This window comes from Balaenoptera musculus, chromosome 20 (assembly GCF_009873245.2).
Source record: "Balaenoptera musculus isolate JJ_BM4_2016_0621 chromosome 20, mBalMus1.pri.v3, whole genome shotgun sequence".
Taxonomy (NCBI): Eukaryota; Metazoa; Chordata; class Mammalia; order Artiodactyla; family Balaenopteridae; genus Balaenoptera; species Balaenoptera musculus.
The window spans coordinates 56,024,453-56,036,841 of NC_045804.1; the positions used below are offsets into that span (position 1 = coordinate 56,024,453).

Sequence of the window (12,389 nt, forward strand, 5' to 3'; positions counted from 1 at the left end):
AGGTGTCCCTTCCCGCCTGCGTGGTGGAAGAGGGGAGGAGGGGGCTGGGGGACGGTGCTGGCAGAAGGAGCTGCTGCCACCGTCCTGACCTCCCAGCCCCTTCCCATGCAGTTATCCGCGGGCGTGTGTTACCCTGAGATATCCATTGTTTCGAAATCTGACTGATCTTTGAACAATCATGATGGTAGGCGTGTGATTCTGGCTCTGGAATACCTATTATTAAGATGCTAGTCTCTGAATGAGAAGAAGAAATACAGGTTATCTCTTTAGAGAGAGGACAGGTGTGTGGCTCTTTGTAAATTTCATCACAGTAAGAAAAACAAAGAAGGCTGGGGCGGCGGTTGTGATGAGGGGCGTCAGAGGACCTGACTCTGGGTCTCAGCTCTCGGCCTGGAGGCCGGGGACCCTCCCCGCCAGCCCCAGCTCCTTCCTCAGTAAGTTGGGGCCTGGCAATGCCTCCTCAAAGGCTTGTGCGAGGGATTAGATCAGATGGTGTGTGTGAGAGTTTCTCTGGGAGCCCCAGAGCGCCGCATGATTATTAGCTGTGACTGTCAGTTTGGGAAACTGGCTTTCCTGGTGAGCTGCTCAGTTAAGCTGCAGCCTCCCTGCTGGCTCAGGAGACCAGCCTGGGGCTGGAGCCGCCTCTGGAGGGATGGGCGCGCAGGGTCCACGTGCGGGGGTCACCCTCGGCCACGTCCTTTCTTCTCCGAGCCACTGCTCTGCTCCGAGAGGTCCTGAGTGTTGGGACAGGAGAGCCCGGCCAGTGAAGGGCAGGGAGGCGGAAGCTGGGCCCAGGAAGTGAATGGTAAGGGCTTTGCTCTGGGACTAGGTGGCGGGCGTGGGAGAAGAGCTGATAAGGCGAGAAAGGGGACTTGCCTGTAACTGCCCGGAAGGTTCTGCCAGGAGCTCTCCGCACACTTCTCGGGCCGTGCTGTGTTCCCCGCTGGATGGGCCCACAGGGCTGTGCTGGGGAGATGCCCAGCTCTGTCTGAGCCCAGGACCTGGGTAGGGGAGGAAAAATAATTTTCCCTCCACCCTTCTAGAGCTGAGACCCCTCACTCCCTGTAATAAAAGACAGTCAACACAGGAAGAACAAACAAGTTTAAGACAGGCAACACAAGAAGAACAAACAAGTTTAAGAACATGTGTATCTCCTGTGTATGTGGGAGATACCCAGGAAACCTGAGCAGCTCTTAGAAATGGCCCAAGCCGCCATCTTAAACGCCATCTCCAGCTGAAGACAAAACAAGATTTTGGAGGGGGGAGGCCAGTTCTGGGAGGTGGTGGGGAAAAGCCCAGTAGATAAGGGTACAGTTGTTAGGCAGATTTAACTCCGGATACGAGTTTCTAGAGACGTACCTGTTCTTCTCTTCCTGGTACACAGAGGAAGACACTCTTACATTTCCCTTATACATGTACACTTCTCTTACTAAAGGGTAACTTTTACTGGTTTTCAGAGCTTTTCTACGTCTGCTGTTTCTTAAAAATAATCAGCCTAAAATAACCCTTATGCCAAAGAGACATATTTCGGGTGGCGTATTCGGCTCCCTTCCCCCCCGCCACGGAAGTGCCCCCGGAAACCGGCAGAAGGGGTTCGGAAGGCACCTGCCGAAATGATGGAGAACCCCGTGGTGCACTCACCCACCAGCTCCTCGGCGACTGCACCAAGTACGCCCCGAGGAGAGTGACCGTGGAGCCTGCGGTGGTCGGGGGCTGAGGCTTGGTGTCAGCAATTTCCCCGGCTGTTATTTGATAATCAGAGAAAGTTTGAGTGCTTTCTGACATATGTGTGCAAACTCTGGACCATCCTGGGGAGGCGGGGTCCCTTGGAGCTGGTACCCCAGGATGGCGAGGGTGACCGGTGGGTGGTCCAACCCAAGAATCTGCCCACGGCTCAGGGATCCTTTGTTTATGGCCGAGGGGGCTGTGCCTTTGGACCGGAGGACGGTGAGAATTTCCCTTCCTTTTCTGCTGGTCCTGGTACGTGCTTTCTTATTTGGCCATTTTGTCCCATGACCACCAGGCCCTTGTTTTAGGACACTGAGGGGACGCAGGCTGCAAAAGTTCAGAGACGGTTCTGGAGCCCAGGCAGGCTGAGAGCCACGCCCGCTGTTCCTGCAGCTTTGCTGCTCCCGGGGGCCGTCCCCGTGGCCCCTCTGTGGGGTAGATCCGAGGGAGTGACCAGTCTCCATGTGCAGACCTTGCTTCCTTACACCCTTTCCCGGACGCTGTCAACAGAAGGGAATTGACAGCATTTCCTTGGCACCCAGGTTTGGTCACAAGGAGTGTCACAGGCCTCCCAGGAACCCTGGGGGGTGGGCATCATCCTTTATCTCACGGATCAAATGAGAAAACTGAGGCATGGACAGGTGAGGGGCACATCCCTCAATCAAGGGGGTGCTGAGACTCAGACCGGAGGCTGGACTTCGGCGCCCACGCCAGGTCAGACGGACCCTCTGAAGACAGACCCCAAACCCACTCCATCTGCCCTGGCCCTGGAGAACTTGGCGGGCTGGGTTTCCTTCAGTCATAGCGGTATAGCACTTGGATGCTGAATATTAAACCCTTTCTTGTAGACTCAGTCTAGGTGCAAATGGCTGAACACTGGAAACAACTCGGACTTGAGCAAACTCGACCTGCTTTTGAGTGAAATGCAAAATAAGTTGAGAGCCGGGCCCCTCTTTAATCCTTCATCACATTAGCCTGATGACATGGCTATGTTCGTCTAAGTGGTTAATGGGCAAAGTGGGTCAATCCAGCTTTAGCTTAAGCCGGGGGCAGCTGCAGGGCTGCAAGGCAGTCCTTCGGGGAGAAGCCTGCTTCCTCTAACTTGCTATGAAGGAGGAACCCGTTGCCCTTTCTGCCGCTTGCAATAGAGTTTATATCGTCATATATCGTCATTTCTATAAATGTCTCCCTAGAGGGATTTTGGTCTCAGTAGATTAGGGATGGCTTGAAGCTGGAAGTTCAGAATGTCCTACTGAGAGGTAAATATTTGGTCAGAAATGATGTGGAAATTGTCTTTTTTCCAATTCCTGGGCCCAGGTTGGAATCAATCAGAAATCTCTATCCCATAGCAAATGGAAGATTGTACATCTGTGACCACTACTTAGTGTCCGATTAGGTAACACATCTCCTTCTGATGTACACACACCAACGTGTACACACGCATGCTCAGCGTGGTCCTACTGTGTGCTGTAAACTGTGTACTGAACACGGTCATAATGATCATAATAATGGAGTAGTAGCCGCAGCTAGTGAATATCGAATATATAACGTATGCCAGGCACGTTCAAAGCATATTGTGATCATTAATTGTCTTAATCCTCATTAAACTCCCATAAGGTTGGTATTATCATCTTTATTCTTACAGCTGAGGAGAGAGGGCCAGAAAGTAAGTTGCTGAAAATGAGACAGCTTATAAGTGACCGAGCTGGGATTTGAACCCAAGCGGTCTGATGTCCAAGCCCACGGTGCTTAAATGTTAAGCTAAATGCTTCCATTTTACAAACCCCGCAACAACCGAATGCAGTGGGTGGAAATCATTCCCATTTCACATATTCGGATGCTGAAACTCAGGGAGCAAATCAGGTGCAGTCTTACATCGTTGATTCCTGTGATTTTTAGTGCTAATCACCACATAGAACTGCTTTTTGGTCCACATATCATGTCCTATCTTTCCTGTAGGTTATAGCAGTTTTGCCTACATAGTTATGTTTAAATTATGCTAAGATAGATATCATACAAGTCTCCCTGCCTATACCAGGCACTTTTCTAAGCTGTTGAGGTATATTAATACGTTTAATCATCACAACAACCGTAGGAGATCGGTAGTATTATTATTTCCCATTAAGTGCATCCACGAGGAACCAGGGGTGCACAGCCTTGCGTCTGTGCGACTTCTCCGCGATCACGGTCACACGTCTATTAAGTGGAGCGGTCGGTACCTCAACTCAGGCTCCGGGTCTGTAAGAGCCTCCCTCTCCCGGGAAGGAGCTCTCGGTGGCAATCAGGGGAAGGCGCTCAGTCTTCAGGCTCTAACGTGCCTTTCTGCTCCGCCCAGGGACCTGATGCCGAGGACCCTGGAGGGGCAGATCACCATGGAGAAGACGCCCAGCTACTTCGTGACGCGCGAGGCGCCCGCGCGCATCTCGGCCATGTCCAAGGACACCAAGCTCCTGGTGGTGGTGCGGGACCCGGTGACCAGGGCCGTCTCGGACTACACGCAGACGCTGTCCAAGCGGCCCGACATCCCCAGCTTCGAGAGCCTGGCCTTCAGGAACCGGACGGCGGGCCTCGTGGACCGGGCGTGGAGCGCCATCCAGATCGGCCTGTACGCCGAGCACCTGGAGCGCTGGCTGCGCCACTTCCCCGCCCGGCAGCTGCTCTTCGTGAGCGGCGAGCGGCTGGTGCGCGACCCGGCCGGCGAGCTGGGCCGCGTGCAGGACTTCCTGGGCCTCAAGCGCATCATCTCCGACAAGCACTTCTACTTCAACCAGACCAAGGGCTTCCCCTGCCTCAAGAAGGCCGAGGGCAGCGGCCGCCCTCACTGCCTGGGCAAGACCAAGGGCAGACCCCACCCCGAGATCGACGGCCAGGTCCTGCGGCGGCTGCGCGACTTCTACCGGCCCTTCAACCGCAAGTTCTACCAGATGACGGGCCACGACTTCGGCTGGGACTGATCAGACCCTCCCGCCCCCACCCCCCGCCTCCCCTACCCGGGGCTTAGGAAATATTGAGAGAGATTATATGTATGTAAAATGTACAGAAATCTATTTTATAATAATTTATTTTTAATTCATAAGCAATTAATTCACTAAGCTGCCTAGCCACGCTCTTTAGAGAGTCACCTAATCTGTTAACATTCCAAAGTGTTTCTAATATTTTCTTCTTGTCTTCACAATGGATGGTGCTTCCTTTTTTTTTTTTTTTTCTTTCTTTCTACCCATTGTATTTAAAAAGAAGAAAAGCACAACTTGAGATTTTTGTTGTTACGGGTATGCAGCCTTCGATCGCTGTCTGGATGCACTTGCCCACCTCCTCATATGGAAGCTTCCATCTCCCTTCCTGCCTGGGCACCTCTGGGAGCTCTGGGCCGCCAGACCTTCACATAGCAGCTTTCTCGCTGACGTGCTGACACATCCAAGGGCGTAGACTCCAAACCACAGCGCTCGGTTTTCCCCCCAAGTCCGCTCAGCACACAGGGGAATCACTACCTTGGCAGGAACCTCCACATCCTTTGAGAGTCTGCCTGTCAGGGCCCTTGACTTTACCTTTTGATTCTGAAGGATTCCCCTGCCTCATCTTCTGCCCCATCCCTGGTTCAATAACCGGCTTGAAGTGTATGCAAATTATCAGTCCCCACTTCTGCAGGTCCCGTGTGTGAGATGCTTGGCTGCTGCTTTAGAAATAAAGACGATCCCTTATAATTTGCATGCGAGTGCATCGTGTTCCGTTCTCCAGGCAGACGGTTCTGCTTTGACACACCAAAGAATCCCCTAGGCCAGCAGAGCCACCGGATCGAACCAAGGGTGCCGGGTGTCGAGACCTGCAGGGGTCAGGTTCATCCCACGCCATCTGAGTCTACCAAGGTGCCACTAGGTGCGGAGCCAGCCCCTGTTTGGTGTCTGGAACTCCCCTCCCTGGAATTCCTAGCTCATCTCAGACAACACGCTCTGTAGCCAACAGCCAAACAGCGAGAACCAGGAGAGGCTCTTGTAAAAAGAGACTGGGAACGCTGGCCCATGTTGCCTGCAAGCGCTCGAGCCTGTGCCGCTGTCCCTTGTTTTAGGCAGGCCCTGGCAGAAGGGGTGCCAGCACTGTGGCTGCTGGCGCAGAATGTCCTCCCCTACCTCTCTGTGGAGGGGGCAGAGGAGGGGTCATTTGTGATGACCAGCTAGTGGCAGTTGGGTAACCGTATAGCAATATCAAAGAACTGTCATTTGTGTTCTACTTTCACTAAGGAACATATGGGAAGATACTGTCAAAATGGTTGGGTTGTGATATTTCCAAAGGACACTTTGGTATGTTCTTTTGGATAACTCGCTCGCCAGTGAAACAAAACACTCGTCTTTAAGGGATGTCTTATCGATAATCTGGTCTGTCTTTGCCCACAAGTTTTAGCCCCGACGTAGCTAGTTAGCGCTTAGCTGCAAAGCTAAGGTGTAGAAGGATGGGCACGGGGACGTGGAGGCGGGAGCTCTGTGCATTCCTGAGATGCTGTGTGCATTTCATAGCTTTGTTACTGCCTCTACCAAGCCGTGTAGAACCTGCACTTAGGGGAACGCCCATAATCATGGCATGGCTCTTCCCTCTTGCTGCTTGGGTGTCAAAGACATCTTCATGAGGGTGCTAATTGATCGTGCATTTCTCCAATCAGAAGGCTCATTAGAAGTAAAACTGGGAACACCTCTTTTCCGTTACAGCATAACATCGCTCAAAGTCAAAGCCAGCCCACATCTGCCACCCGATTCGGCCCTGTCCGCTTTCTGTCTACTCTCGTGCTCTGACATTGTGTGTGATGTCAACTTGCAAAAAAAGTTCAGAGAAGGGTTTGCCACAAAGCAGCGGGGAAATGCACATGAACTTTTCCTTCCCCTCCAGGTCCCTGCTTGTCTTTCTAAGCTGGACCATTTTCGATTAAGTTGTTTATTCCCTGCCTTAAAACTGAAACAGGAAATCCTCAGAGAGAAGGAGGGTCATTTAGTCATGAACACTGAAGTGAGTCAAGATTCTATTCTGGGTCAAATCCTTGAATCCAAACAGATGTCGATAATTAGCACTGAAGGACTAGAGCGAGTTTTTCTGTGGAAGACAAATAAATCAGACTTCCTGTGCATCTCTTCCGAGGAGTCTGACGGCTTACGGTTCCTGACGGCTCCTGACTCAGCGTCGGCCCCAAGGTTACACCCCCATCGCGTGATACTTATTACAGGGCACATGTGTCTTCCTCCTGGAGAAGTTGGGCGATACATAAAATTAGGCTTTGACTTTCTTCCTGTTCTAGCCATCTGCACGACCACCGACTTAACCTTTTAGCTGCTAGAAGACAAACACCATTTCTGGTTTGGCAATTTGTCCTAACACGTTTTGGGTTTCTTCCGGATTACAGGAAAAGCTCTGATATTCATGGGGTACTTGATTCCGCTTAGTTTGTTTAAAAACAAACAAAAAGGTTAACAAAAAATTTGGAGGTTGTTATTGTTCCTGTCGAGCCCATGCTGTCTTTGAGGTGTTCGTACTTGGTAAGTGGTACCTGGAAGGGTGTTTAGGTGTAGTGACCGCATCATAAACGTTTAATTGGAAGATGAAGGAAGAGAAGTTGTCTTCTTCATGGGATCCTCCTATGAAGTCATTTTGAGTGACAGGTACATTATAGGCCTTTGGAGAAACACAGTTTCAGATCCTACCAGGATATTTTCATGAGAAAGGAAAATGGAAGGTTCCGCTAAACTAGAAACACATAGTGTCTAAAATGCTGACATGGAAGTCAATGTCCTTTTTCTTTTTAGTTGATCAAGAAAGATGGTCAGTAGAACTTCAAGGTGTGGTTAGATTTTTTTTTTCACTTTTGTAACATTAATTTATGACTGAGTTTCATTCAGCCCAGTAACCTGGAATACTGCAAATTCTAGCAGTGTGTCCTCTATAACCTGGATGTTAGAATAACCAATATGTACAAAAAGAAAAAAAAATTAAATCAAATATTTTGTCCTATGTATAACACAAATTAATTTTACACAGAGAAAGATGTTTCTAGGAAAATGAAATTCTGGTAATTCATACTATTTCTTTTTATGAACAAATAAAATATATTTTACCAACTTGTGGGTAATTCTGTGTTTTATTATATGTTGTGGATGGGCAAGGGAATGGTGTTTGATTGAATAACTAATCACATGCATGCACACACACACAAAGGTATTCCAAAGGCACGCTGATCTTTCGTATTTTAAAAGATTTGATCCAAAATCCAAGTAGCCTGCAAGTATTTGGGGTAGATTTTTTGTAAATGACTCTGAAGGCTGCAAGATCAGTGAGCGAGCTCCTGCCCCCTGGAGACTGTCCATGGGACCCCAAGAACGCCATGTGCTACAACTTCAGTGCCTCAGGGTCTGGCCAGGGTGGGTGTGAGGGGCTGTCATGCGTGGGCGTGTGTCACACCATGGGTGCCATGTAGCAGGGCACTGTTGCCTGGTGATTTGGGGAAAGGTAGCATTCCCTTCTCACATTTTCAGAGTATTCTCACGTCAGTCATTTGGAGTTCCTTGTCTTTGGGATGGAGTGGAAAAGGGTTTGGACAAGAGGGCATTTCCGTATCTCTTTTCTCTTGACATAGCACACCACCTGCACCGTTATGGATTATTATTTACTACTTTAAACATATGATTCATTCTTTTTTTTTTTTTCTTTTAAGATTTATTGATTGATTGATTGATTGATTGCTATGTTGGGTCTTCGTTTCTGTGCTAGGGCTTTCTCTAGTTGTGGCAAGCGGGGGCCACTCTTCATCGTGGTGCGCGGGGCCTCTCACTATCGCGGCCTCTCTTGTTGCGGAGCACAGGCTCCAGACGCGCAGGCTCAGTAGTTGTGGCTCACGGGCCCAGCTGCTCCGTGGCATGTGGGATCCTCCCAGACCAGGGCGCGAACCCATGTCCCCTGCACTAGCAGGCAGATTCCCAACCACTGCGCCACCAGGGAAGCCCTGATTCATTCTTTTACTTAATTTTTTTTCAACTTTCAATTGAGATTTATTTTCATTTGGTACACCTCTGGTTGCGTTTTAAAATAGCTGACACTAAGTTGATACATTAAGGCTCAAACCCAAGAGTTCTGACTTCTTTTTTTTCTTTTTTATAAACCACTTTATTGAGGTGAGATTGGCATACAAAAAGTGTACATATTTAGTGTATACCACTGGATGAGTTTGGTAATAATTATACACCCATGAAACCAATGCCACCATCCATGCCATAAACATATGCATCACCTTCAAAAGTTTCCTCCCACCATTCTTATTTACTTTTTCTGTGGTAAGAACATTTTACACAAGATCCACCCACTCAGCAAGTTTTTAAGTATTCAACATAGTATTGTTAACTATAGACACTGTGGTGTATAGTAGGTGTCTAGGACTTAATTCATTTTATATAACTGAAACTTTTATTCAACTTAAAAAGGAAACATATTACAGTTTTAGGCGAATAGCCATTACCTCTTGCCATAAAGAGGAGGTAATAATAAAAAACGTAGATACAGTGAAAACAAAGAGACGCTAGTAATCTCTAGTTATATATAACTCAAGCCACGTTGGCCATAAGCTCTCCACTGCTCCCGGCAAAGGTCACTCCTGTTGAAGACTAGCACTCACCTGAGATGTGCATCTTGCCATGAAGGCTGGAAGAGACTTGAAGAGGAAATGATTGCTCATGCTTTTTGGTGTTGAGTCCAGCCTAGCATTTTGGAAAGGTAGTGAAAAGAATGCCCCTCCAAATAGGAAGATCCCTGCTCGTCAGTCTAGAGACAAGTCTCTTGTTAACACCTGGTTTTCAGAAGTCTGCAGTTTATAGAACTTGTTCCTTCAAACCTAGGAGTATGCCACTAGGTGATATATGTGTGGGCCTTGAGTGCTGACCTGACTCTGCACCTCACCCCATCAGTTTTTTGCTTTTTCTACAGAAAGGTAATAAAGTGGACCTAAAATCTACTCATTAACCTGATGGCACAGTTTAGAGCAGTATTTCTCAAGCTTGGGCAAATATTCGAATGACTGAGAGAGGTCTTAAAAATTACTGAAGCTCTAACACACCTTAGACCAATTACATTAGAATCTCTAGGGGATGAGGCCCCAACACTGGTGTATTTAAAAAGCTCCCCAAGCATGGACCTTGAGGGCATTACGCTTAGTGAAATAAGTCAGACAGAGAAAGACAAATATTGTGTCATCTCACATATATGTGGAATCTAAAAATGGCAAACGCAGAGGAACAGAGCAGAATGCTGGTTGCCAGGGGCTGGGGGATGGTGGAAATGGGGAGATATTGGTCAAAGGGTACAAACTTCCAGTTATAAGTTAAAAGTTTGGGTATCGGGGACTTCCCTGGTGGTCCAGTGGCTAAGACACAGCGTTTCCACTGCAGGGGGCACGGGTTCAATCCCTGGTCAGGGGAACTAAGGTCCCGCATGCCACGCAGCGTGGCCAAAAAATAGAAAAAAAAAAGTTTGGGTATCTAACATATAGCACAGTGATTATAGCTTATAATACTGTACTGTGTATTTGAATGTTGCTAAGAAAGCAGATCTTAAACGTTCTTACCGCAGAAAAAGAAATGGTAAATACGGCACAGGATAGAGGTGGTAGCTAATACAACGGTGGTCATCAATTTGCAATTTATTTTATTTTATTAATTTTTATTTATTTATTTTTTGGCCGTGCCACACTGCATGACATTCAGGATCTTAGTTCCCCGACCAGGGATTGAACCTGTGCCCCCTGCAGTGGAAACGCAGAGTCCTAACCACTGGACTGCCAGGGAAGTCCCTAATTTGCAGTTTATAAACATATCCAATCAAGATGTTGTACACCTTAAACTTACACAATGTTAAGTGTCAATTATATTTCAGTAAAGCTGAAAAAACTAAAAAATAAAATGAAATTAAATAGAAAGCTCCCCAAGTGATTTTTTAAAAAAATTATTTATTTATTTATTATTTTTTATTTTTGGCTGTGTTGGGTCTTCGTTTCTGTGCAAGGGCTTTCTCTAGTTGCGGCAAGTGGGGGCCACTCTTCATCACGGTGCGCGGGCCTCTCACTGTCGCGGCCTCTCCCGTTGCGGAGCACAGGCTCCGGACGCGCAGGCTCAGTAGTTGTGGCTCACGGGCCCAGTTGCTCCGCGGCATGTGGGATCTTCCCAGACCAGGGCTCGAACCCGTGTTCCCTGCATTGGCAGGCAGGTTCTCAACCACTGCGCCACCAGGGAAGCCCTCCCCAAGTGATTTTAACATGTAGCCAAGATTGAGAGCCTTGGTTCTCCAAGTGTGTGTCCTGGACCATGTCAGCATTCCCTGGGAAGCCGATAGACATGTAAATCCTCAGGCCCCATCTCAGACCTACTGAGTCAGAAACTCCGCATTTCAGAGGCTTTCCAGATGATTCTGATTCCTACTAAAGGTTGAGAACCACCGTGTTAGGGCATAGACTTCATTTCCTTTTAAAACTGGAGAGCTTGGATTCCCATTCAGGTACCTTTTCCCCTGTCCCATGATCTTTACCAAGTCCATTACTAAGCAGTCACCCCTTATAACTCTGGGTCTCCTTTAAGGGAATGTCGATCTCACAGCATTGCAAACAGTGGCCATGGCTGTCTGGCTTCCCTCACTCTGCCGCGTCCTATTTTGTTGGGCAGCCCCCAAGCTGTCATCGCTAACATGTTCCTGAAACTGCCTAAAAGTGGGTTGATAGACTTATATATCATAAGGGATTTTAAAAAGAGAGCTAGAATCCTTTAAAGCCCTAATGCAACTTCCCTTCTCGATTCAATGTTCAATAATGTATTTCCAGCACTCTGTATAGGATCCATAATTATTTCTCCTATCCTTCACAACTGAATACACAACTGACTCCCTCAAGGGCACTGATGGGCCATTCAAGGCGGAAGATTCCCCTGGGGGTCACGTTCTCAGTTATGAAAAGCTCATCTAAACCGACAGTGCCCATCACTATCATCTAGTTTTACTTTTTCATTCCCACTCTTGTTTATTATTACTGGGGGTGAAAGATGATAAAGTACTCACGAGATAGCACAAGATCTGCTGTAGTAACATATCTGTGGGCTCAAGCCTGCATTCCTCCTTTGAGAGCTTGGGATAATCTGTTCCCATCCAACAGTCTGTTTTCTGGGAACTGAAAGGGGTTTGAGGTCCCCAGGGCGTAGTGTCCTGAGAAAGGTGCGTAGAACGCACTGATGAGCCTTCCTTCAGCCTTCATACTTGTGCAGGTGCTAGAGGCTCTTTTATATCTTTATAAAGATAAAGATGAAGCTGTTATCATTCTTCCATGGAATCCTGGCCTCAAAACATCTAGACCTTGTGTGCTTTCTCTTTTGATATATTTAGCAGAAGGAGGAGCAATGGAGGACACCACATCTCCATGGGAAGCAGTCAACAACAGAAGACTCTGGAAATTCTTGGGAAGGGGAGTCGTCTGACGGGAGGGAAGTTCAGAGACTTGTTTGGGATACGCTATTCCGTGTGACTTGAAGCAAGAAGAAGCTGGGGGCAGAGATGAGTTCATTCATTCAGTAAATATTTACCGAGTGCCTACCACTGCTCGGGACACAACCTAAATAAGACACATGTCCTGCCTCAAGTAATTCCTGGGGGAGGCGAAG

At 48.1% G+C, this 12,389-nt stretch overlaps 1 protein-coding gene across 2 annotated transcripts in view; it reads left to right on the forward strand.

Moving 5' to 3' along the window:
* Positions 1-7,775, forward strand: part of LOC118887268 (heparan sulfate glucosamine 3-O-sulfotransferase 3B1) — a 44,375-nt gene extending 36,600 nt beyond the window's left edge. For both annotated transcript variants that reach the window (XM_036837996.1, XM_036837997.1), the window contains one exon: positions 4,064-7,775. In XM_036837996.1, the coding sequence (XP_036693891.1) occupies positions 4,064-4,729 (666 nt within the window). In that variant the 3' untranslated portion in view covers positions 4,730-7,775. The remainder of the gene's footprint in view (positions 1-4,063) is intronic.
* The last annotated feature ends 4,614 nt before the right edge of the window (positions 7,776-12,389 follow it).